This window comes from Schistocerca cancellata, chromosome 1 (genome assembly GCF_023864275.1).
Source record: "Schistocerca cancellata isolate TAMUIC-IGC-003103 chromosome 1, iqSchCanc2.1, whole genome shotgun sequence".
In the NCBI taxonomy this organism is placed as follows: domain Eukaryota; kingdom Metazoa; phylum Arthropoda; class Insecta; order Orthoptera; family Acrididae; genus Schistocerca; species Schistocerca cancellata.
The window spans coordinates 381,506,876-381,533,890 of record NC_064626.1 but is presented as its reverse complement, the minus strand read 5'-3'; the positions used below and the strand labels follow the sequence as shown (position 1 = coordinate 381,533,890).

Genomic DNA, 27,015 nt, shown 5'->3' with positions numbered 1-27,015 from the left:
GTGAAAGAGCATTCAGTGGGGTTGCAGGCAATTTATTTGCAAACATTTATCAAAGGAGCAAATGTTGTTGCGTAATTAGGTTGACAGGGTGTACCTAGGTTGCTAACAATCTAGCTCGACCTTGCACTTTAGGTGTACATTCAGGAAGCAGATACAGGTGAACTGACAATAGTGAGAGATTAATAGGTAGATACAATGAGAAGCATACTATTGCAATTATAGATGATTATGTCGACATATGCAGTGATTATTACTAAATTTTCTAGGGATACAATTTTAAAACATTACAGGCTTTTGTGATAACATTAAATAAAATAATAATTACTTTTTTGGTAAGATCAGAATGTTTACATGTGAATGCTTAATGATGAACTTTAAGCTGGACAGCATGAGGTACTTCAAAGAGGGATTATTTAAAAAATAATGGGTGCAATACAAGCTACTGATGGCTGGAAAAGAGAAGTAATTAGATCTATGAAAATATAGAGAAAATGTCAGAAGTAATGGCAAAGATGAATCTTCTATTGACAACTCTACCAAATGAACCTCTAGAAAAGAAATTGACAATAGCATGGATTATAGAAATAAGAAAAGAAACGTAAAGAAACAAAACCAAAGAATCAGAAAAACAGGAAGAAACCTTTCTAAGAATAAAATATTAAATTTAGAAGCTTTCACCCCAGAAAAAATAATAAATCAGGAACAACGTGGACAGAAAAATGGGAAAAACAAAAAGGGGAGAAAATGAAGGAGTAGTGGAAAAATTAGAAACAACACAGAAAGACGAGGAACTAACATTGTCACATGAGCCTAGTTGGTCATTGCGAAGATTAAAATAATAATAATAATTATAATAAGCAATTAAAATGATAAGTGACTTGAAAACTGCAATTAGCAGAAAGTTGCTCCAGAGTGAACGAAGCATTATGTATTAGTACTGGCAGATGATTACATGCCTCATAAATCTGCAACAAGTTGCAAATGGTGATCCTTACGTACAAAATAGCTGCTATATTGAGAAAAAGCTTGCTGGTGAGTGGTCAGTATTTACTCAAAAGACTGTTCCAAGAATTTAATGCAAAAGTGGTTTGATTCCAGCTTTTTATAGAAGAACATACCTCATATTTGTCACAATGGAGACTGAGTCAACGACAGTCAATGGTATCACACACACACTACAAGGTCTGACATGAATCTATCATGGTGCTTCAGTGCAAATGATGAAACAGATGTTGACCAAAATATGGTCTAGTTCTTTAGGGGAGAAGTTTTTACAAAAGTATATGCTCTTATCAAGCAACAACCCACCATAATTGGAAATGTCCATGGTGAAGTATAATCCCTGACTGAATAACGAAGCATAAAATTTAAGGAAAGGTGGGCAATACTGTGAGATGCCTTATGCATCACTGCCATCAACTATGAGAAGATGAAAACTGTATTCAGGAAGCAGTTCAGCTAAAAATCACACACTTTCATCAGCATGCAACTGAGGAGACAACATCTTACTTAAACTTCCCAGTTACCACACAAATTAATCTGTAGAATATAGTCACAGTGCCCCATAAAAGTGCTCCACCTATTAATATTACCTAACATCAAAGTCTGATTTGATAAACTTGGCGAGAAAGGATAAGTGGGAGCTACAAAAACACAGTCAACACAACACACACTAGACACTACCAGACAGAAAATCTTACATCAGCTGAAGACGAAGTTTTCTCCTGGGAGGTGATTATGCTGATCATGAAATTCAATTGTTCACTCACACAAGTATTGTGGTGAATAAGAACGTAAAAAGCTGTATTGAAATTGTGAGATATATATCAGAAAGGATCATAATCTTAAACCTGAGATTCCAAAAAGAAACACTAGAAGTTATTTATGCACCGCAAGTGGGATGTACCGAAGAAGAGAAGATGGACTTTGAAAACGAGTTAAAGAACCATACAGAGAGTGCTAATAAAATGATGGGAGATTTTAATGCACAGGTAGGCAAAGATAGAAAGGGATTTGAGCTAGTATTGGGATGTTTTGAATATGGAGGCAGAAATAAAGAAGGGGAAAGACTCCCGGATTTGTGTCAGAGGAATGGAATGAAAACAGCAAACAGCTTGTTAATGAAGAGAGAAAGTCATGTTATCACCAGATACAGTTGGGATGGAAGAACAAAGAGTGCAATTGATTGTATTCTAGTAGATAGGGAATGGGGAGAGAGAGTAACAAATGTGAAGGTTATTCCAAGTGTGAGTGCAGATGGAGACCATTCATTACTGGCAGGGTAATGGAAAATGAATCAGGGTGTCAAAAAAAAGAAAACAGAAGAAAGTGATGAAGATACATGATTGGAAACTGAAGGAGATTGAAAGTGCTGATAAGTATAGAGAATTAATCACACAAAAATTTCCAAAATAAGTTTTCCGTGATGGGGAAAAAGAATGGAGTTTATTCAAAGACACTTCAGTTGAAGCAGCACAAAAAGTATGCGGTAGAACATATGGAAAGGAAGAAGTAACACAGACAAGTTGGTGGGATGCTACCACAATCCAAGTAATTAGAAGAAAAAATAGAGCATGGAGGAAGTGGTGGAAGACTAAAAATGACATGGACCATAAAAGATATATAGCGGATAAGAAAAAGTGAAAAGAATAGTGGAAACAGCAAAGAAAAAGGCATGGGAAGAGTTAACAAAAAACTTTAAGGAGATGTGAAGAGCAATAAGAAAATCTGCTATCAAATGATGAAAAATAAAAGGAAGGCATCTGAAGTACCAGTGAAGGTGGAAACAGGGGATGGTACTGTGATTGAAGAGCCAGGGAATATAAAAGATCTCTGGAGATAACATTTTAAAAAACTGTTAAACGCTGAGGAGCAGGTACACGAGGAAACAACAAATAATGGAGAAATTGGGAGAAGTTGGGAAGCAGGATTAGGACAAATTACACAGGAAGAAATGAAAATAACTGAGAAGAAGATGAATAAGAGGAAAGCCCCAGGACCTGATGAAGTATTAGTGGACATAAGAGCAGCAGGTCCAGTGGGAATGCAGTGGCTGTATTGAGTACTGTCAAGCGTGTGGAGAAATGGTACAATACCTGACGACTGGAGAAGAGGAGCCATTTTTCCCATCTTCAAAAAAGGCAATAAAAGACTTTGTAAAACCTACAGAGGAATAACCCTTATGAGTTATACAACCAAGGTTTCTTTTAAAGAATTTTACTAAAATGAATAAGTGAAAAGATAGAAAAGGAGCTGAGTGAAGAACAGCATGGATTTAGGAAAGATGGAAGCACGATCAACCTGATATTTTCTATCCGTCAACTGATGGAAAAAGTTGGGAGTATACCCAAAGGGTGATAATGGTTTTTATAGACATAGAAAAGGCATATGACTCAGTTAACAGGGAAAGACTCTGGGAAGAAATGAAGAAGATAGGTATAGAAGATGGATACATTAATGTAATAAAGACAATGTACAGAGGACACAATTGTAGAATTAGAACACCATTGGGTAACTCTGAATACTTCAAAATAAGACAAGGACTTTAACAAGGAAGTATTCTATCTCCTGCACTTTTTATTGTTGTGATGGAGGGAAGGGATATAGCAGTTAAAGATATAGTAAAAGAAAAAGACAAAAAGATGATTTTTGCAGATGATATGGTAATATGGGGCAATAAAGAGGAAGATGTACAGGTACAACTTGATGCATGGAAGGAAATAATGAAAAGGCATGATTAAAAATAAATAAAGATAAGAGTGAAGTAATGGTATTTGGAAGAGACAAAGGGATCAACGGGAATATTACTTTGAATGTAGAATCCCTCAAAATGGTTGACAGTTTCACTTATTTAGTGAGTGAAATATCTAGTGAGGGAAGAATAACCAACAAAATTAATAGGAGGTTACAGAAGGGAGGCAATTTCTACCAAATAAAAAAAAAACACCTTGTTTGGAATAAGAAAGTTTCAGAAAAAGCAAAACTCCTTATGTATTAGAGTTATTACTTCACTATTGTCACCTATGGAGGAGAAACATGAACAATGACAGAAAGGGACTGGAGCAGACTGCAAGCAGGGGAAATGAAATTTCTTAGAGCAGTTACGGGAACAACAAGAATGGACAGAGTAAGGAATGTGGATATTAGAAAGGACCTTAAACAAGAAAGTATGAGAGAATAAATAAAAAACAGAGAGATTATGATAGTATGGACGTGTTAAGAGGATGCATGGGCAGAGACTTCCCAAAATTATGGAAGAACTAAAGATGGATGGAAAAAGACCTAGAGGGCACCCAAGAACACGGTGGAAAACGGGAGTGAGAATATCTGTAGAAAGGAGAGGTGTGACCTGGCAGCAAGTGGAGGAAGAAAAGTGGTGGGAGTACTGAGCCAAATGGAGAGGACTCGTCAGCAACCAGACCCAGCAGTAGCTGGAGTGGGATCTGGATAGATAGATAGATAGATACATACATAGACACATACATTCACACAATTATTAGTCACATGGGGCATATATATTTCAGTTTTCCTAATGAATTCCTCATGAAGTAGAAGGTTATTACAACTCAAAATTATACGTGAAAAAAGTATCATCACCTACAGATGTGTAAAATTCTATGAATTTATGATATTCATAGAATGAAATGTGGACACAGACCACCAACTCAAATGGGATGGACAAACCAAACGAGTTAAACTGTTTTCAAGTTCTATCCCTTGAAGGCAAGACTCAAATGCAATCTGAGGAACCTCCCTCATTCAGTAACATACGCATTAACATTTAACCTCTAATTATATCATAATGAGCATCTGCTAATTCCATTAACATGTGGGTAATTATCTTTACCTCCTCCTAAGTATTCTCTATTAACTTCTTCTAAACCTGGCAGCCTGAATATTCGAGCCGTTATATCAGTCCAAAGGCCCACTGCAGCTATTTCTGCCTTTTTGCAGCCTTCTTGCAGTGGTGTTATGTCTAAACAAGCAACTTCATGCTCCAAAGTAACATTCCTGAAAAAAAAAATATATATATATAAAACTTAGCTCTACAGTATTCATACCATATTTATTTTAAAAATGTTTCTTTTCATTCCGGTTGCATAAAATGTTATGAATGAAAAAACTGCTTACCGTTTTTGTACTAACTCATTTTCACATATTTCCAAGTAATAAATATCGCTTCCAGTGGCACATAGGACTTGACACGTGTTGCAGGCAACAACACTTATTGTTTTATCTGATGGCGGTTTCCACTCACTAGATTTGTGGAACAGAAATAGAAAGTTCAGTCTCCAATTATAACAAAAAAAGCTACTTAGGAAACAATTCTGTTATTTTGACAATACTGAAGGGATTAATGCATACGTCCATTTTTTGCACTTACAAATTAAGTAAAAAATAATTTTGTTCCATGCTATCACATCTGCCACGTGTTTATCATAATGTGCCTGAACATTCATGTTAAATGCAGAGCAACACTAACAAAAATGTATATTTTTGTTATTATAGTCTATGGCAAAGTAAAACTTGTTGAATACTATATCCTATTTCAACATGCTTTTCCACTGTATTTATTAACTTATAAGCTGAGACACTGATGGCCCACCGTTATGCTTCAGCACAGATCGGCATCAAACTAGAAAGTCAACCATTGTCTTTTAGGTTTCTGTTCCTCAATCGGTAAAAACAGAACTATTATAGGAGTGCTTTGTTGTCCATATGTCTATCCAACTACTAAGACTGTTTTTTTTTTCTCAGTAACAGGTAGAGATATCAAGTTGAAATTTATGTCAAATACTAAGATCTACAGTCTCTTGGCAGTGTAAGTTTGGGTTCTAAGTCAATGCAATCAAAAAGTACGGCCATCCACATTACATATTTTCATACTCGCAAACTCATCACCTAAGCCTATAAATGAACTATCTATATACTTGTTGGGCATGGTGGTTTGCTGGCATGACAGCTCAGTGTGTTTGGTTCATGCTTTGGCCTCACCCTTTTTTTTTATTAAAAAAAAAAAGGGAGAGAGAGAGAGAGAGAGAGAGAGAGAGAGAGAGAGAGAGAGAGAGAGAGAGAAAGCTGAGAGAGGTTGCGGGATTGAATCTCGACCAGATTGCAGGTTTTTCAGTCATATTGTTCTGATTCATGTTAAAATGTAGGTCCTGTTTCCCAAATTGGATAAGTGAGGTAGGTTGGGGCCACACAAGTCATCGAAGTGGTGTCCAATAAAAAGACTTGCACCAGATTATAGAGCCACATGAAATAATCATCATAATCATCCTCATCAATATACATAATAAACTTTGTACAGAACTCTCAGAGAATAGGTCTTACTGATACCTGTCTTCCCCACTCCCTCCAGTATGCTTTTTCCATTTAGTTTCAACAAGACTATAACTGATACTGTCTTGTTCTATTAGGTTGGTGCATAAGTTCATAGAATTTTTCGTTAATAAACGCAAAAGATACACATAACAGAGTCTTTAATCATCAACAACATAAATTCTCCTTCACTATTCATAAGTATCTTCCAATGCTGGGATAACTTTTCAATTGAGGCAAGAATTCACTGAGCCATGCTCAGTGCATGTTTTCATCTGGAAAGGAAGTTCCTTGAAGGTTGTATGATAAAGAACGGAAAGGGTGAAAATCTGAGGGTGCAAAATCAGGTGGATAAGGTAGGTATGGAATGACTTCTCAATCCAACCCCTGTATCGCATTTGTGTCAGTCTAGCAAAATGCGGGTGGGCATTTCACACAGTCTTCCTGGTTGTTGTTTTTGGACTGCATCTGTAAAATGTCTTAGTCATTGACGATAAAGATCAGCAGTGATGGTTACACTTTGAGGAAGCAATCTGTGGTACACCACAACACCACTGCTGTTCCACCAGATACATAACATTATCTTTTATGGACGAGTCATTATATGGGGAGTTGCTCCTTTGTTTTTCAACCATTCCGTATATTAGCATAAAGACACCATTTCTTGTAATCAGTAATGACATAGGATAGGAATAATCGGTGCAGATCACGAGCCAATTCATGATGAGCAGGCAGAGATGCGCATATGGCCAACCGCTGATTTTTGAAATTTTGGCTTACAACAGGCAGTAACCATTCACTCAATTTTTTAACCTTCCCAACTGCATGCAAATGTCACACAATGGTGGAAAGATTACAGTTCATCACATCTGCCAGTTCTCAAGTACACTGACCTGAATCATTGGGGAGTAATGTGTTTAAATGACCTTATCAAACCCTGAAGATCTTCCTGAATGTGGAGAATTACGAATGTCAAAACGATCCTCCTTAAAACAAGAAAACGATTTTCTTCCTGAGCTCTGTCTAATGGCTTTATCCCCGTACAAAAGGCAAAAGTGTCTGGCTGCCCCACTGCCATCATCCCTCTGTGAACTCAAATGGAAATATATGTCTGAAATGTTCCTATTTCTCCACTTGGCACTCCATTTTGTAGTGTCTACAGCTCCACTCACTATTTCCAAATGAGAAAACGACAATATGTAAACTCAAATAGCAACAGTGAACTACAAATAAAAATGATAATAAATAAACCAAAGCAACCAGAATACAAACTTGCAAAATGAAAATGCTGTGAAGTTATGCACAACCCAATCTGTTTCATTCTTCTTAGCAGCTGAGAAGGTAGCACTTCTCCTTTAGTCTGTGCTTTAAATATGTTTTAATGCTGCACAGATTACAAACAAAGTCCAAAATCAGAAGGCAAGCTGCTCCAATCTCGCATACCTAACATCCCCACCAGAGTACAACTATAGGCCAGCCAGACTAGAAACCATACATCTGGGATCAATGGTAAGCTTATTTCATCCAAAACATTGACAGGTTTTACTGAATGGGTAAATGCTTCACTCACAAAGTTCTGGCTTTTGCAGCTAGTTGATATGAATAGTATGAATAGGGTCATTCACACTTAATTGATTGAGATAGGTGACAAATGCACAGTTAGATAGCTCAGACACTTTGTGTACTGAAAAGTGGGGCTTTGCTAAAGTTGTAAACAGCCTTGTAAAGAAAACTTAAAAAATAAAAAAATACACTTACGTAAAAAAATAAAAAAATAACTTATTAAGAGTTACTGGAAAACATTCCTTGGCTCACCGTTCTTCCTGACTTTAAAATCAATACCTCTAAAAGATTTGCATGAATTCCCACTGTTTTCAGGCAAATGAATCTCAAATCAAAAATCTCTCAAGTCTTTTACATTCTATGGTGTGTGACAAACAAGAACTTCAGTTATTCAAGTAGCTGGTAACTGCATTACTTTGAATTTGATAATGAAAGTGATTAAGTAATATTTTTTTAACTATCATCTGTTTTCACAATAACTACATTCCAGTGGCTATTTCATCTTTTAACAGATAGGGAATTGCCATATTTAATTTATAATTATCTTCTGTAACCACTGCAGTCATTTAAATTATTAATAAATAACTTACTGTATCAAATATTTTGTATCAACTGCAATGAGGCGTGCCGATACTGGTGTAACTTGAATAATCTGGTCATATTCCACGTTCCCACAGTAAAAAGACTGCTGGTCTGACACAAAACCAGTTATTTCTGTTTCTTCAACTTCTTCGCCATTTAGAGTCAGCACTCTTAAAAACAAAACAAAACTTATCGTAAGGCTGCCACAAAAAACACATTAAATTGTATGAGTAAACAAGGAGTAAACATACCTTGTCTGTCCCACAAATGACAAGACCAATGTATTATCAAATTTATCTGTCGCTGCAACTCTTAATGCCCACATCCCTTTGATACCAGGAAGGTCAATTGATGCATGTTCCTGTATACCAATACCATTTCTTATAATTCTTAAGGATCCTTCTTTATAGGCGCCTGCAAAAGCAAAACATTTTTGTACCACTACTTGTTCTGAATGATTTCACTCTTTTCTAGCATCATAGTTGCACAATACATAAAAATTAAAGTAACTAAATTTATCACCAAAAACTGCACAATGATACAGTGAAAACATTGCCTTTAAATTTACTTTTCTGAATACATCTTTAAATCTCTTCTTTCGTTTTCAAGCTATTGTTTGAACAACTGGAGTATTTCATCATCAGTCATTTGACATCAACTGCTGTATAAAACTCTCCTCTTGATCATGAATTTTTCACATTAAAAGTAAACAACTCACATCCACAATACAGAGCGATTGTCAGCTTTCCTTTCCACACAAATCTGAAACTTAGTTTTGAAAACTATTTAGTTTACAAGTAGCACCTAGACAATAATTATTCTTCAGCTTATTTCTTTTACTGTCCTTCCGGGCATTGTATTCAGCTATTGTAAACGCAAAAACTCATTAACTTGTTCTATGTATTGTCGCTGTCCCCCCCCCCCCCCCCCCCAAAATCAGTTAGCTCGTTATTATACATCATTTTAGTCACTCTAACAAATTTTTTGGCAAACATTCAGATATGCTCTATTATCTTCATCCACTGCTTTTTTGAAGTTTGTATGCACAGTGGCAAACACCACAATGACATTGCCAAAATTTTTTTCATTAATACTTGTTCCTTCACTTTTCTCTCAGTTTAAGAACTTAAAATTTTCATATAGGATCACCGAGAATAGTTTTGTTAATTTTCCTTTCTCTGTTGACAATTACAACAAGCATCTCTTTCACTGATTATGTCTAAAGGATACCGTAGCTTCGCATACCAAGATGTGTGGATCAATAACTCATTTCTAATAGGCTGTTAGAATAGAATTTGTGCTTTAATTTATATATCTCATAGTGTTTTCATTGTATTGTCTCATATTATCTCCAAGATTTTTGCGAACAGTTTTGTTTAATTCAGAATAATACCTAAAATAAAAGAAAGGCAACTGTTCACCTACACCTGACTGGTGTGTGGAGGATTGAAACATGCAACAGAAAACAGTAATCCCACTAGCTTTCAAGCTCTTTCTCTATAAAAAGTAAACATCTTCATCCACAACAACACAGACACTCAAATGCACACACCCAAGGGTTGGTAAGACTGAGTGTTGATTATTGCGAACAGTTGCCTGGGTAGGTGGAGATGGGGAACATGGGGAAGGCTACACGAGGAGAGGGTATCAGGATTCTGTGAGGCCAGTATTTTGATAGATGACTCAGCAGCTGTACAACAAGATGAAATGAGTTCAGAAAGTAGAGCATCTCTCTCTCTCTCTCTCTCTCTCTCTCTCTCTCTCTCTCTCTCTCTCTCTCTCCCCCCCCCCCCCCCGTGTGTGTGTGTGTGTGTGTGTGTGTGTGTGTGTGTGTGTGAGAGAGAGAGAGAGAGAGAGAGAGAGAGAGAGAGAGAGTGGTGGGGGAGGGGAGGGAAGAGAGAAAGGAAGAGGGGTGGGAAAGGAGGAGAGGAGGGGAAGAAAAAAGGGAGGGGGAGGGAGAAAGAGGAGAAAGAGAATGCCCACATGGGGGAGGGAGAGAAAGAGTGGTAGGAGAAGGCAATACATGATCTAGATGGGGAAGGAAAAAGTAAGGCGAGACGATGCGAATCAGATTAGCAGAAATTTATGACTGAAGGATGCAAGAGCGCAGAGTATTCCATAGAGATCTTTTCAACCTATGTAGGTCAGAGAAACTAGTGCTAGAAGGGAATATCCTAATAGTGTGTGCAGTCAATCGGCTTTTAAAATCATTTGTGTTGTTGTGTGCAGCATGTTTGGCAACTGGATGGTCAAGTTTACCAAAGTTTCTTGGTGGCCATTAGTACGAGCAAGCAGCTGATTACTTGTCATGCACATGCAGAATGCTGCACAGTAATTGCAGTACAGCTTATGCATAACACAGATGATTCACATGAGGCCTTGCCTTTTATAGGGTAGGATATGTCTGTGACTGGACTGTGGTAGGAGATGGTAGGTGTTTGGGACAGTTCTTGCACCTGGCCAACTGCTAGGAAACAACCCATGGGGGTGCAGCATTGGGAGCTGGACTGGAATAGTGATGGTCAAGAATATTCTGTAGGTTGGGTCAGCTGTGGAACACTACTTTGGGTGATGTGGGTAGGATTTTTGATAGTATATTCTTCATGTAAGGATACGACAGGAGAGATAGTCAAAGCCCTGATGAATGAGATGGTTAAGCTTTTCAAGGCCAAGGTGGTACAGCGTGACCAGAGGAATGTTGGTTGGTGCCTGGTTAACAGGGTTACTGGTGTCAGAGGAGACGACACACGAGATCTGTTAATGGATGAGCTGGATTGGATACTGTTTGTCAATAAAGGCTCTGGTAAGGTTATCAGTATATTTCAACAGCTCCTGCTTTCCACCACAAATATGGCATCCATGGTCGGCAAGGCTGTAAGGAAGAAACTTTCTGACATGGAATGGGTGACAGCTGTCAAGAGTGGAGTGATTGATGCAGTTGATATGAACAGATATGTTCATGGAGTTACCTGAGAGGTGGAGATCAACAGCTAGGAAGGTGGCTCATTGTGTTTAGGGCATTTTAGGTGTTGACTGTATGGGCCATTCCTCTGATGGGCCATAAATAATGTGGTACAGTATAGTGGCATCCGAGTACCCATGGAAGTGCCATGTATTTGACCTTTGAAAGTGAAATAATTGCAGGTTGGGATACAGTCGGCTAGGAGAATTAGAAATGAGATGGTGGGTTTGGTATCAGGACGACACTGGGGGATGTCTGCGTACAAGGATGTTGCATTCACAGTGACCAACAACGAGCCTGGAGGTAACAGGACAGGAACAGCAGAAAGGCGGTGAAGAAAGTGAGCAATGTCTTGGATTGATGGTTGGTGTTAAAATAGTTTGGAGGTGATTGTCAACAAAGGCAGAGGAGCATTGTATCCAGCCACAATGGGATGAATAATAGCAAGACCTGCGGGATTGGGTTTGTGAAGTAGGTTTCTGGTTTGAGGAGCGAGGTTGATTCAAGTGTCAGGTTCTGGGATGGAACTAAGGTCTTGAGAAGCTGCTTACGTTCCTGCTGGGCTTCAGGAATGGAATATGGTTGTACGATTTGTATGCAGAAATGTCCAAAAGTTGGCAAACACCCTCAGCCACATAGTTACTACGAATCACGACGACAGTAGTAGAGCCTTTGCTTAGAAGAAAAATGATAAGTTCTGGATTGGTTTTCAGGTTACAGACATCTGTGTGTTCCATAGGAGTGATGTTGGACTCACTGTGAAGGAATTTAGGAAAGGATGGTAAGGCCAGGTTAGAAGTGAGGAATTTCCAAAAAGTTACAAGAGGATGACTGGGTGGAAGGAGAGGAAGATCACAGCTGGAGGGAGGTTGGAACTGTTTTACATGAGGTTCTACATCGAGTTTTTGTTGGTTGTTGTGAATGGGGTGTGTGGTGAAGAAACGTTTCCACTGCGCAGAATGAGTTAAGAAAAGCAGCTCCTTGACACATCCAGCATAGTTAAACTTATGTTTTGGGATAAAGGTGAGGCCTCTAGAAAGTACTAAGACTGCAATGGTTGAAGTTTTAGCAGAAATGTTGATAACAGTGTTATGGGTTTGATGTTCAGGAACAGTGTGTTTCATGGAGGGTGGAGGAAGTTTCTGTGGAAGTGGAAGGCGGAGTAAGTCAACAAGGCATAGTCAGGGAGCTATGAGGTGTTGAGGGTGGGAGGGTTTTAGATCATACTGGGAGGCTCTTCCTGGGCTGTATGTAATCCATACAGGCACAGGACAGGAGTAGCTGGGACAGCTTTCTCAGATTGTGTTTTGTTTAATTTAGAATACCTTCAGATTTTATTTTATTTTGCTTCCTTTGACTCAACAACACATTTGCAGTTAGCGTATGAATCTTTGTTAACAAAGGCACATGAGAGCATATGTATAGGTACATTAACTGACTGTGACAAATAAAATAGATTACACTAAGGTTCAACAAGTATCAATATCTTTCTGAATATTTTTCTTGCATATGCTACAAAACATACAAATGACTAATCCTTTTCAGTTGTTTCAATATTTTTACAGGACGAATTAAAAGAAGAAAGCGAACATTTTAAATATACTTTCTTTCAAATCTGACCATGCCAGACTGAGCTGCATTATTTGCAATAACTATCAGTACCAAAAATTGAATTAACTGTGTAGACAAATGGTACTGGTAATGAAGAAACAGTATTATAAAATGTCAGTAACTTGCCAAATATGCCAAGCCATTCATTTACAAAATGTATTAAACAATACAATCTGGCCCTTTTCCGTTGCTATCTCTCCCTCCCCTAGCTGTTGTCCCCCCCCTCCCCCCATCCCTTTGATATGTCCTTCTGTTAATCTCTTTCTAGTTTATCTCAAATCACAAAACTTGACATTACATTACCCACTGTCAGGCTGCAGTACAAGAAAACTGTAGTTAGTATTCACTTGTATGTGTGCTAAGAAAAAAGAGGCAAGTTTGTAATCTGTAATACTTCATTCCAGTTCTTTTTTAGGCAACTGTCTGCTATTCAGTGAGTGATTATCATTGCCAATTACACGAGTCATATGAAAAACAGTAATTATACCTCAAAACAGCCTGTTGTAAATGTTTAGCAAAGTATTTCATTTTATACATGGTGACACAGTTACTGTTATACGTCCCTTTGTAATGTATGGCAAAATAAACTCAGAAGAACATAATTGATTGCTATATCAGAATTATTACCAACTTGAGACCACTTGCTTAAGCACAAGACAGAACAAAATAATGCCATTAATTTGTTTCTGTCAACACTATGGACTACTTTAAGGCTACCAGTAGTCACATCTGTATTTACCTGAACATGTTACAAGCTGGCCTTGGCCTTGTCGTTCCAGATCAACCACAACCATATCTAGAATAGGAGCTAAATTTGTAAATGTTTCCATTGTACTGACATAAGATCCATTTTCATCTGCATTTACATTTAGTTTTATCAACTGGGAATCACCAAGACGAGATCCAATGAACAGTACACCATTGTCGAGATAAGTAATACATTCTGGAACACTTATCTCCCCTGCAATAAGAAATGAATTGGAGATATAAATAAATGTATGAGTGTAGTACAAACATGACAAATCTTGTTATATTACATGCATGATGATAACAACAACAACAATAACAATGATGATTATGATGATGATAATAATTTATCATTTTCCTCAATAAAATATTATTTATTTATTTATATTAATTCTGTACCATTATTCATTAAGATATAATGCAATAAAAACACCAAATATGTAAGACTGGTAACACTGAAGAACTGTTTACCATGGTATGTTAGTACACAATGGTTTTTGCTCAGTGTTTGAGTGGAATGAAAACAAGACTCCCTATAAATTACACAATGGATGTTGTTCAAATTTTTATAGCCAAACTAAAAGTTGAAAATGGACAAAAGTGGTATTAAACTGACCAGTATGGTGCTCAGTTATGCAGAAAAAGATTCAATTTTTTGAAAATAATTAGGCTACTTAATAAAAACTTAAATAGTTATTTGGAAAATTTAAACCTTTCATGAACAGTTGCTGTGAGCTATGTAAATGAAGTGTTAAAAACTTCATCTCTTCAAGGCCTACCTCTTTTGTACATAAAAAGTTACGAAGGTGTAGAAATTCTTTCTTTTGTGTTGAAAAAATAAAATAAATATCAAATTACAGCTTATCTTGAAACCTCTCTGCTTTCTCTTGATCTGTATCTTCTGAATAATAATACAATAACTATCAATACTTAAAGATATTACATATTTGACACTTTCTGGTGGTCAAATGTTGTGTGAACAAGTTTGTCTAAAAATAAGAAATGAAACAGATTAGATACACATTTGATGTGCCTCATTTGCTATACACTATTTCAAACATCATACAAAAGCACATCAACACATCAAATGTTTCTTTAATTATTTTGTTTCTTACTTTTAAGCAAACCACTTCACAAAACATCTGACCATTCTTTTTTTCTTAACTTTGAATTCTGATAAGTCTTTTCAAAATTGATTAATTTAGTAACAATGGACAAGAAGGTTTTTTACAGATGTGTTCTACTGGTCTACACGAAAATGATGCATGGGAGGTCCAATACTATTGGGTGACGTACTATGAGACTGCAGCTGCAAAATTTCTGTAATGAACAAATCAGACTGATTTGTGGTGGTCTCCTTCAAAGAAAAGTCCATCTTTATCCACAAGTCCACGTTATTTCCTTCTCATGTTAAAAAAATTCCTACACATTGTTTCTGGTCAGGTTGCGCATGAGTTTCAGTGTTTACGCCTTCTAGTGGAGTGCAAGAACATGTCTGTAATGAACTGCTAGTGCATGGATAATAAACTGATTGATTTCAGTCCACACAACAAAGAGCACAGTTCAAGGGTGAAACACCGTCATGCAGAAATACACCATGACATATAGCTCCTTAGTAATGCAAGCAGTCTTGTTTCCGGTTCGTGTAGATGGTATGAATGCAAACTGAAGTGTTTTTAGGTTGATTCTGGCAAATCGTGTAGAACTTCAGGTAGCAAGCCCTGGCGGCAACAGCTAGTGGTATAGAATTCTGTTAAAACTGGAAACGAGTAGGATTTTCAAAATTGGCTGAACTTTAAAAGCTTTTCTCAGACTTGGTATCTAAATAGAGCTTTCATTGTGATGACTGAGCCTTACTTTTGATGACACAGTGATTCATTCATAATTTGTTGGCAGTTGTGACCTATTTGACATTAACTTACCATACCAACCAAGAGCACATTCTGTGGAAGTCAGATAGACATTTGGTTGGCACAGTACAGTTACAAATGCAGAGTTACTCATTTGAGCACATGCATGTTTTTTAGGCCAGAACATCATTCAAATTGGATGGGGTAAGTTAGAATTATAAGTTGGTCAGAGTTAAGAAGAGTGGAGTTACGTGAAATAGTAACAAATATAAACATGCAATTAATGAATACATTGAGTAAATGTGACAAGGGGAAGAACATTCATTAATAATGTGGATGAAACAATTATGATAAGAAGTTATTAAAGAAACAGTGTACTGAATAAAAGTTAACTAGAGCATATGAAAAAATACCTAAATAAATAAATAAATAAATAAATGAGGTTTCTACTACCTCTTGTCATGTCGTGAAATGAGGAATATCCTACCCACTATTCTCCCCCCCCCCCCCCCCCCCCTCTCCCACAGTGTTCTTCCACCGCCTGCTGAATCTAAGCAATATCCTTGTCCATCCCTACTCCATACCTGCTCCCAACCCTTGTCTCATGCCTCATCTTCCTGCAACAGATCTAGATACAAGACATGTCCCAAACGTCCTCCAACCACCACCTACTCCAGTCCAGTCGCAGGCATTTCCTATCGCAACAAAGGGAGGGCTACCTGTGAAAGTATTTATGTGATTACTAACTTATCTGCAACCACTGTGCTGTTTTCTATGTGGATACGACAAGTAACAAGCTATCTGTCTTCACAAATGATCACTGACAAAGTGCGGCCAAGAGACAAATGGACCACCCAATTGCTGGACATGCTGCCCAACACAATGTGTTTCACTTCAATGACACCTTCACAGCCTGCGCCACCTGTATCCTTTCTACCAACACCCGCTTTCTAAATTGCACAGATGGGAACTCTTCCTCCAATGTATCCTATGTCCCCATAATCCCCAAGGCTTCAATCTTCGCTAGTCCCTGTACTTCATCTGTCTACCCCCTTACCTATTCCCAAACTACATAGCCTTTTATTCCATCGATGCACCCACTTTTCTCTTTCCCCTTCTTTACTCCCCCCCCCCGAACCAAACCACCCATCTGCACCTAACAGCCTTACCCCTGTCCCTGCTGCATGCTCCCACCTTCCCCCAGTCCTATCTGCTATCTCCCCTCCCCTTCCCATCCCATGCCATGCTATCCTTACCCCCACCACCTATGCCAGACTGTTTCTTCCCTCACGTACAATTGCAGACTGCAGTCTGGCAGCAATGGAAAGAGACAGTGGTCCTGTGTGTGTGTGATTTGTACTTGTGTGTGTCTATGTGTGTGGGAGGTGGGGGTTGGGGGCGGGTGGCACACACATGCTTGTGTGTTTTCTACTTCAGAAGAAGGCGTTCAGGCCAAAAGCTTAAATGTATAGCAGTTTTTTCATTGTGTGTCTGCGACTCAATGTCTCCTCTATATGGTGAATAGCAATCTATCCGTTTTCATAATACTGTTGTAAACAGTAACTGTCATATAAAATGTTTCAATAAAATTTTCATGATATTCATCGGAAATAGTATTGTAAAAACAGTGACAAGTGAGAGCGCAGTGAAACTGTTAGGGTTGAAATAGCTGTCAAATGAACAATGATTAGATTTACATATTTTGCTGGTTCTAACTTATAATGTAAACCATTCTAATACCACTGAGTATTTGCAATAAAAATGAGTAGTAATGACAAAACCAATATTTAAAGTCAAAACAAAGATATGTGCAGCCACAGTTCTTAAAATTCCTGTGTTTAACTGCATATAAGCTCTACCTTCTAATTAAATTAATTGTGATGCTCTTTAATTAAGTTTGGGACTCATAATATCCATGATATAGAGGACATAGTGGGGTTGGAAGTTTAAACGTGGTAGCTGTGACAGGACTGTGTTCTTTGGTGTGAAAGACATAATCATAAAAGATGGTAAGAGTGCTTGAATCAATATCATTTAGCAGAAAATGCTGCCACATTGAAATGATTTGCAAATCAGACTCTTTAAAGCTGTCGGAACTTGTGAGGCATAAATGAATAACAGCTGCACAAACAAAGGAAATATGCAATACAAAACACACCATGGAGAATCACTGGGTGAATGGTGAACAGACACACTGTGGGCTGCATATGATGTACACAAAAATTTACAGTACTGCAGTGAATAAGATATTGTGGCTAGTTAAGTTCTCAATTTACAGCAACAAGAAAGTGTCACACACAGCAAAACATATTTGGCGTAGTCAAATTTGGCACTTTTGGGATTATATAACAACTGACAATTCGGAACAAATAGGCTGTCATTAACAACGAAGAACTTATTCAGTAAACACAGTCGTAGTTGCATTTAAATTGTTGATTTTAATTTTTAGATGACCAGTTTAGATTTTCTAAAGAGATCATCATTTGATCTACATTCTGTGAAGAGGAATAAAACATATTGCTTCAGTTACAATCGAAATGGACATTAATATACAATAATGTAGTGAAACAGCAATGTATGATACATCCTTGATGACAGTAGGAATCGCTGGCGTAGAGTAGGTCCATCAGCGCTGGCTTGGAGAACACTACTGAATACTGCTCAGTTGCTGGTAGTCAAATAGTGGAAGCCCCACCCATTGTCTCTGACGCAATGTCATAGGTGGCCAATGGCCATGAGACTTGATTAAATTGTGTGACGAACGTGTATTACATACTACATTATTAGGAGTTTGGTCCTTAAGAAAACAACAAAGGATATTTTGATGTTATAAAGAAGGACATACATGATAAAAGTGATGAAATAGAAAAACAGTCACTACCCAATGACAGGACCCATTTAAACATGGGCTTCCTTTAGCCAGACCTTCTAGTAAATGTAAATGTAGCAAAGACAGTCAGCAGGACGCTAGCTTGTTAACCAAGGAGACGATATACATTCCACCATTAAGCAAAGATGTTATGGATACCCATTGTCCAGAAGGGCACCACCTAATAACCACAGAAATGATGTGTAATCGATTTGTACTGTCATATGCTAACAGACGTATGTGACCATGTGCAGCTAGTGTAATACACTTATGTAATGGGTATTTTACATAGATTAGTTGCTTGTTACATCATAACATTTTCGCAGATAAAATTAGTCTTTGTTTATATGGCTGAGTCACTCCTTACAAGGAAGAAACAAACCTAAAACATGGATTACGAAGACATACAGCCACTTTGTACTAGTGCAAGGTATATGTAAATATCAAGAGAGCACCAGATTGCAGATAAAAATAATTTTAGTCACAAACAACGAATAAATTAATAACAGTGCTAAGGTGGTACGATAAGACCTATCCTGTATAGCCATATAATAAATATTTATGTGTATAATTTGCAGTCTGTTACAGTGTTATATTTGCACAGACATATGCCCAGTCATTGGGTGGAGACATGTTGTTCATTATAACATCAAAATATCCTTCGTTGTTTTCTCAAGGACCAAACTCATACTAAAAATTCATCTAACACATGTTCTTCACACAATGCAATCAAGTCTCATGGCCATTGGCCACCAATGATGTAGGTCGGAGACAATGGGCAGGGCTTCTGCTATTTATACTACCGGCAACCAAACCATATTCAGTACTGTTCTCCATGCAAGCGTGGATGGATCTGCTCCAGGCCAGTGATTCCTACTGTCATCAAGGATATATCATGCAATGCTTTTTTAATAAATTGTTAAATACTAATGTCCATTTCGATTGTAACTGAAGCATTATGTTTTATTCATCTTCACAGAATGTAAATCTGATGATGATCTCCTCTGAAGGTCAAAAAAGGCTATCTAAAAATAAAAATTAACAACTTACATGTGACTATGATTGTCTTTACTAAATAAGTTATAATATTAATAGATTGTTGTTTTCCTGGAACAATGTTCCAAAAATTTTTCAGTATTCAAGAAAATTGTTTGTGTGGATTGAATGTAGGAATGAGAAATGAATTTAAAGATACCAAGTTTTTGCATGCCATCGAAATGAAGGAAGAAGCATTTGACAACATTTTTGCAATCTAAGATTGCATTACATCAGCTCCAACAATGGAAAATCTAGGATGGAATGATAATAACATTATAAAAAGGATAGTTTGCTACTCACCATAAGGTGGAGATGTTGAGTTGCAGACAGGCACAACAAAAAGACTACTAAACAAGTAAGCTTTCAGCAAGAAGGTTTTCTTCTGAAATAGACAACATACATAGAAAACACAGCTCACACACACACACACACACACACAACCACTTCCTCTGGCTACCAAGGCCAGACAGTGAGCAACCATGCACGATGAGAGAAGCAATCTGGGTGGTGGGGGTAAATAGGAGGCTGGGGCAGGAAGGGAGAGGGAGAGCAGAGTACAGGTATGGGACAGTAAAGTGCTGTTTGTGGGAGCATACGGGGATAAGATGGAGAGAGGGTCAGGCAGCTACGTGCTGTCAGGAGGTAAGATGAGGGTGGCAGAGGAGGGGCTGGGGTGGGGGAAGGGGGCAGCGGAAAAGTAGAGAAATAAAAAGATTGTGGGTGCATTTGTGGAATAGGAGGCTGTTGAGTGGAAACAGGGAAGGGATAGATGACTGAAGGACAATGACTAATGAAGGTTGAGGGCAGGAAGGTTACAGAAACATAGGACAAATTGCAGGGAGAGTTCCCACCTACGCACTTCAGAAAAGATGGTGTTGGTAGGAAGGATCCAGATGGCACAGGTTGTGAAGCTGTCATTAAAATGAAGAATTTGGTGATGGTCAGCGTGCTCAGCAACTGGGTGATCCAGTTGTTTCTTGGCCACAGATTGTCAGTGGCCATTCATGCAGACAGATAGCTTGTTGGTTGTCATGTCCACTTAGAATGAAGCACAGTGGTTGCAGCTGAGCCTGTATATCACATGACTGGTTTCATAGGTAGCCCTGCCTTTGATGGGATAGGTGGTGCTTGTGACCAGACTGGAGTAGGCGGTGGTGGAAGGATGTATAGGTCAGGTCTTTCATCTAGGACTATTGCAGGGATATGATCCAAGAGGCAAGGGGTTGGGAGCAGGGGTTGTGTAGGGTATTGTGCAGATTTGGTGGGTGACAGAACATCAGTGTGGGAGAGGTGGGGAGGATATTGGGTATGCTCCAGTCCTGGATGGTATAGAGTCACAAGGGGAATGCTCCATTTTGGCCAGACAGTGGGACTTTGGGAGGAGGCATATGTTCCCTCAAACTGTACTTTACCGTCCCTCACCCATACCCTGCTCTCCCTCCCCACCCCAGCCTCCTCCTTTTCCCCCAAACAACAATAGAGAAGTCACTAACACAAAGAGAGATAATAGCCACAGGCAAACAGAGGAAGATCAGTACATATGAAGTGATACTCTCAGAACTGGGAGAACCAATACATTGTGTTTAAAGGAGAGCCGAATAAGTTTGTGTATGATCAGAAAAATAAACACAGAGAAGTAACCAATTGGTGGAATGCTTCGGTAAAGAAAGGGCAACGGCCTTGCCGCAGTGGATTCACCGGTTCCCGTCAGATCACCGAAGTTAAGCACTTTTGGGCATGGCCGGAACTTGGATGGGTGACCGTCCGGGCTGCCATACGCTGTTGCCATTTTTCAGGGTGCACTCAGCCTCGTGATGCCAACTGAGGAGCTACTCGACCGAACAGTAGCAGCTCCGGTCAAAGAAAACCATCATAACGACCGGGAGAGTGGTGTGCTGACCACACGCCTCTCCTATCCGCATCCTCAGCTGAGTTTGACACGGCGGTCGGATGATCCCGACGGGCCACTTGTGGCCTGACGACAGAGCGCTCTTTCAGTAAAGAAACCAAGGGCAGTACTGAAAACGTTGAACATAATGCTCAAGAGAACGATAAAAAGATCCCACAGGTAGAAGCACAATTGATAACAGATAGGAAGCAGCTGGTGAAACTAACAGCATATATAAATAAAGTTGAAGAATGGGTGGCTGAATTAAAAATACAAGAGCAATTCCTAGAAAATAAAACAAAATATAGTAGCAGCAGCAAAAGTGATAAATACATGGGTAAGTTCACTGTACAGAGCAAGATAGTGAACCTATCCCAAAAGAGGAGCCTAAATTAACTAATTTTCTTTCAGCAGTATGCCATCCAATAGTGACATTTGCAGAAGCATTCCATTTAACAAATTCAATCTGTACAGTCAGTGACACCCAGACAAATTTATATGATGCTTCAAAGGTATTATGCCTGATGCCTGGCCCACAGAATAAAAGGTGTGCTTCATAGACAGACTGCTGGAAAGGCAAGCAGCGAGTTGAGGAATATTGCTGGAAAAGATTATGTATAAGCAATTCGAAGAGGTCTTCTGCACAGAGCCTACAGGGAGGCATAATAAAAACACTCACTGGCCACAGACCAAAGAGGAAGATTGTACTTTTACAAATTTTTGGAAAAAGAAATGCAACAAAACCAGTATTCAGGATGTCTGCCAGAGGAGAGCATGGCCATAAACTGGGCAATGCAATGATTGCTGTACCACATTTGCATCAGTGTCACAGGTACAATCAGTGTTCATTTTGTGACCATATGCACTGGTACACCGTGTCGGTACCTCTGATGAAGGAAAATCAGAATTGTAGATTTTTAGATGTGATACGATAGAACCTCGGCTAGGCGTGAAGCTTGTTAAACAAATGTTGTATTCACACTTTTGAAATGCCCAGAAAAGTGTTAAAATAGTATAAATTGAGGAAGAAGCATTAGGAGAAGAGAGGAAAAATAAACCAAGGAAAACAGTAGAAATACAGTATCGCTGAACCATATGAGGTAGAGCAGTTGGGGCAACAGAACAGGAAAATGCGGGAGCACGCCATGTAACTATTTGTGATTGTGACACAGAGATTTCAAGCACAATGAGAGGTGATATCTTGTGCTGAGAGAGCAAGAAGCATATAGACCTGAATGCAAGAACAATAGAGAGAAACAGAAACCGCTTCAACTAATTATTATTATTATTATTATTATTAAGCATTACAATCCATGAAGGCTTTTTGCTGCAGAATGGACAATGTTGAACCACTTTGCTCTGTCTTTACAAGTAATTTGCCACTGTCTGTCATGTCCTAGTTTTCTGAGATCGTCTTGAATATTGTCCAAGTATCTCATGCGTGGGCGTCCAAGAGGTCGTCTTCCGGTGGGAATCTCTTCAGTCACTTTCTTGATGGTCCTGTTTGGTGGTGCTCTGATGACATGCCCTATCCATTTCAGTCTTTTGGCTTTAATTTTGGCCACTATATCGGAGTCTTTATATAATTTGTAAATTTCATTGTTATTTAGCAATCTCCATTCATCACTGATCCTATCTCTTATGGGTCCAAATATTTTTCTCAAAATTTTTCGTTCAAATACTCTTAATCTGTTTTCCTCTTTTTTTGTGAGAGTCCAGGTTTCAGATCCATAGGTGAGTACTGGTATAATCAATGATTTGTATACTTGTAGTTTGGTGTTCCTAGATATTAACTTACTTTTGAAAACTGTCAAGAGACTATAGTAGCATTTATTAGCCTTCTGAATTCGTGATTCTATTTCAATTTTTATGGAGTTGTCAGAGGTTACTATTGTACCAAGGTAATTAAATTCATTTGTCTTTGTGAAAGCTGTGTTATTAATTTGCAGTACATTATTATTTGATGGATAGCGGGATAAGATAAAGTACATTGTTTTGTCTGTATTCAGCTGGAGGCCTGTGTCTTAACGAATAGCAGGAGAGGTTTAATAAAGAGCAAGAAAAACTGCTAGAACAAAAGGAAATTGCTGTACCCAAGATAGTTCCTCCTTTTAGCCATGTAAATCTTCAGTACGGAAGTAGCAGGTCTCCTCGATTCTGGTAGCCAACAGCTTGTATGATGCATTCCTATAGAATGGGCTGATGTCCGAAGCCTTCCAGTACATGGGTTTAGGATAAGTGAGCAACTGGTGGTGGACATCAACTGATCAAAACTCAAGTGTTACTGAATGTTACAATAAACCGAATACAATATGAAGTAGTGCCATTAGTAAAAATGCATCTAAAAGAAAAATATTTTATTGGAGCTGATTGGATAGATAACCACAAGGTAGAACTTGATTACAGTACGACTGAAATGTGACTGTGGGATGGGGAGGACTATATGTAACTAATTTTAAAGAGACCACTCACCGACTAACAGAATAGTTAAGTTGTCAACAGACACATGCAAGAAGAGAAAGACATAAAAAGAAATACAGAAGAAACATTAGATTGTAAAAAAGAGATCCAGAAGATGGTAGCAGCTATTGCAGGGTTACGGGCAGATGCAGTCCAACAAATGTCAGACATGTTGAATACAAAAAAGTTTGCTCTACAAAACCCGATGATACAAACAGTCCACTTACAAGATAAAAATCATATCTGAGTAGCCTTTTTATATTAAATCATATCCTATTCCAAAACAAAGAAAGCAGCTGTTGAAAGAAAATCAGAAATGATGATGTCTTTAGGAATCAAAGACAAGGTGTGCAACCATAACAACAGTCCACTAGTTGTGATAGACAAAAAGAATCAGCAATTGAACTTGGTTTTAAACATGTGGAATGCTAACCATATTTTTAGGCTAGAAATGGACAGTCCAGTTAGTCTGGACAAATCGTTGCAAAAATTTAAGGAAGTAAAGATCTTCTGCAGTTTCAGTCTGAAACCAGGCTACCATTAAATGAAATCGGCAGAAGAATGTCTACCATACACAGCATTTGTGCACAAACCTTGGTAAAATTCAAGTCACAGAAGTGACACTAACTGTATGGGATTTTTATTTTTGAAACAAAACCCAATGGTTTTTTTGGACTGGGTATAATCTGACTTGCCACATACTACATGGCTTATGAGCTGTTAAGTTAAAGAGACAAAGTATGAATGAAACTTGTGAAGTACAACAAATTTACTGCATACCAACTTAAGTCCGTCTGTACTACTTACACACAATAATAAACAGTGTTGTCAAAACTGCAGAGAAGCCATATGTTGAAGCAGCATCGCGAGATGCCAATGAACAAGAAAGAGGAAGACACGCCTCCTGTAGTTTAGAGGTGCCGCTGCTTTGCCAGGCTCTTCAAATACTGCCACAGAGGACAGAAGGGATGATTTCTGTTGGGAGTCTAGTCTGAGCCTACAGAATATCAATAATTTTACCACAATTACAGACATGCAATATAGTTCCACACCAGCCTACAGAGGACAGAGTCAGCATACATCGTGCAATCAAGCTTTCTTCCTGCTTACTTGGACAGTTTTGAGTGCCACCGAAGGACAAGTAATTGCCATGACTGCAGTAAACAGTTTGTGTTCCTTAACTGCAGACATGCACTGCAAGGAATTTGGTGACCTAAACTGCTCTTGTGTATTTGAACCTCTATTAGCTCCTAACATGCTCTCACAGCCACAGCAATGAGGAGCAAAATTAAGTGTATGGTTTTTATATTACTAAAGTGTTCTGATCATTAACTGGTAACTTGTTTATTTGTGTGTGGTGTCCAAAGTAGGAAAGTACATAAATGATGTGAAAGGAAAATGAAACAACTATCAGATGTATGTGTTCAATATATTTGGTAATAATAACTATATTTATTATAATCAGAAGATGTAACTGAGAAAACTTGAGAAGTGCTCAATGCTTCAGCAATTTGAATTTCTTTGTGCCTGAGCCTTAGCAGTTCCTTGTGTTACATGTCATTTATAGCTGTCCAGGAAATAGCACTATAACCCAAATGTCACAGTTTACAATATTATGAAAAGGGGGCAGGTGGCTCATTACAAAAATAGAAGTATGGATTAACCTAGTATAACCAATGCGGAGGAGACGACATGGGACTGTGGATTCCATCTGGAACAAGTGGAAGGAAGAGCATCAAGCTGATGTAGTTTCCTTGATTGTGGGTTGTTTATTACGTGGGGGAGTAGCCCAACAGACATCATTCCACTTCCAAGAGAGCAGGGATCTCCCGTGCACATACAAATTTGCTCCTTGGATTGGCAACGTGAAGGAAGAGTGAGTAAGTGCTCCTCTAGTCCAATGGTCAGCTAGCTCATTCCCGGGTGTACCCATGACTTGGAACCCAGAGAAAGACAACTGAGCAAACAGCACGACTAAAGTCAGTGAGAAGATCATGAACAGAGGAGACCAAAGGATGGCAAGAATAGCATCAATTGGTAGGCTGGAGATGGCTCATTGAGTCAGTACATATTAAACATGATCAAGGGAGGCCAATTTAATTAAACAGAGGGCACTGCTAATGGTTGTCCACTCTGCTGTAAACACACCACATATTTCTAGCAGTGAAATGGCATTCCATACTGGCAGGAGATGTAAAAGTATGTTCCGTCTGATCCACAGTTTTACAGCCATCAGTGTAAAAGACCCTGGCTCCCTGGAATTCTTCAAGAACTGGACATAAAAAGTGCTGAAAGGTCATGAGAGCAAAAGAGACTTTAGGGAGAGATCAGTCCTAATTTGTGGCCTGGGCACTATCCAAGGGAGAGTGTGTGAGAAAACATGGGGAGCACAGTCCACGAAGGGCAGATGGAGATCTTGGCAGAGGAAAGTGAATCGCATTACAACTGGTAATCCCACCTGAGGGCATGTATCAGGACAACAACATCCCTCATGTGAAAAGAGCATGGGATACATAAAGATCCCCGTCTCAGCAAGGAGACTGTCTATATGACTAGTCCGAAAGGTACCAGTGCCAGACACACGCCACAATGGTGGACTGGGTCTTACAGTTTCAAAGCTGAAGGAGGCACTGAGCAATAAACCTGGCAAGTCTGAACGAAAGCAGAGCATGATTGTGCACCCAAGATGTGTGGGCAAGGAAGTAGAGGGCATTAATCCTCCACACGCAGCTATTCTTCAGGTGGCAAATATGGGGCTGCCAGGTCAGCTTTTATCAAAAAGGAGGCCCACAAAAGGGGATTGTGCAACAACCTCTAGGTACTGCGTACCTAAGTAGTGTTCTGGGTCCCATGGCATACCGCAGCTGGCGGTCAGTAAAAGCTATCGAGTGGGAGCTGCACCAAATGTAAAAATTGTTAACATTCAATGCAGGGACGACCAGCAGCCCAACAGAGGTCATTACCCACTGATGGCAGTGAGGAAGAAGAGAGTGAACACTCAATATGAAGCCCTGTGAGATGCCGTTCTCTTGGACTGATGGGGAGCAAGGTGAACTGCCGACTAACCCAGAACAACAAGTGGGATAAAAACTGATGAATAAAAATCTGTCGGGGGCCTCAGAAG

The 27,015-nt window shown here is 38.8% G+C and overlaps 1 protein-coding gene and 1 pseudogene across 1 annotated transcript in view; one reads left to right on the top strand and one right to left on the bottom strand.

Moving 5' to 3' along the window:
- LOC126175119 (DNA damage-binding protein 1) overlaps positions 1-27,015 on the bottom strand; it is a 189,650-nt gene that overhangs the window by 55,505 nt on the left and 107,130 nt on the right. The window contains exons 7-11 of the mRNA XM_049921676.1: positions 13,779-14,000; positions 8,718-8,880; positions 8,475-8,636; positions 5,131-5,256; positions 4,847-5,010 (exon numbers count right to left, since the gene is read on the bottom strand). Of these exons, the coding sequence (XP_049777633.1) occupies positions 4,847-5,010; positions 5,131-5,256; positions 8,475-8,636; positions 8,718-8,880; positions 13,779-14,000 (837 nt within the window). The remainder of the gene's footprint in view (positions 1-4,846; positions 5,011-5,130; positions 5,257-8,474; positions 8,637-8,717; positions 8,881-13,778; positions 14,001-27,015) is intronic.
- Positions 21,214-21,331, top strand: LOC126104312 (5S ribosomal RNA; annotated as a pseudogene).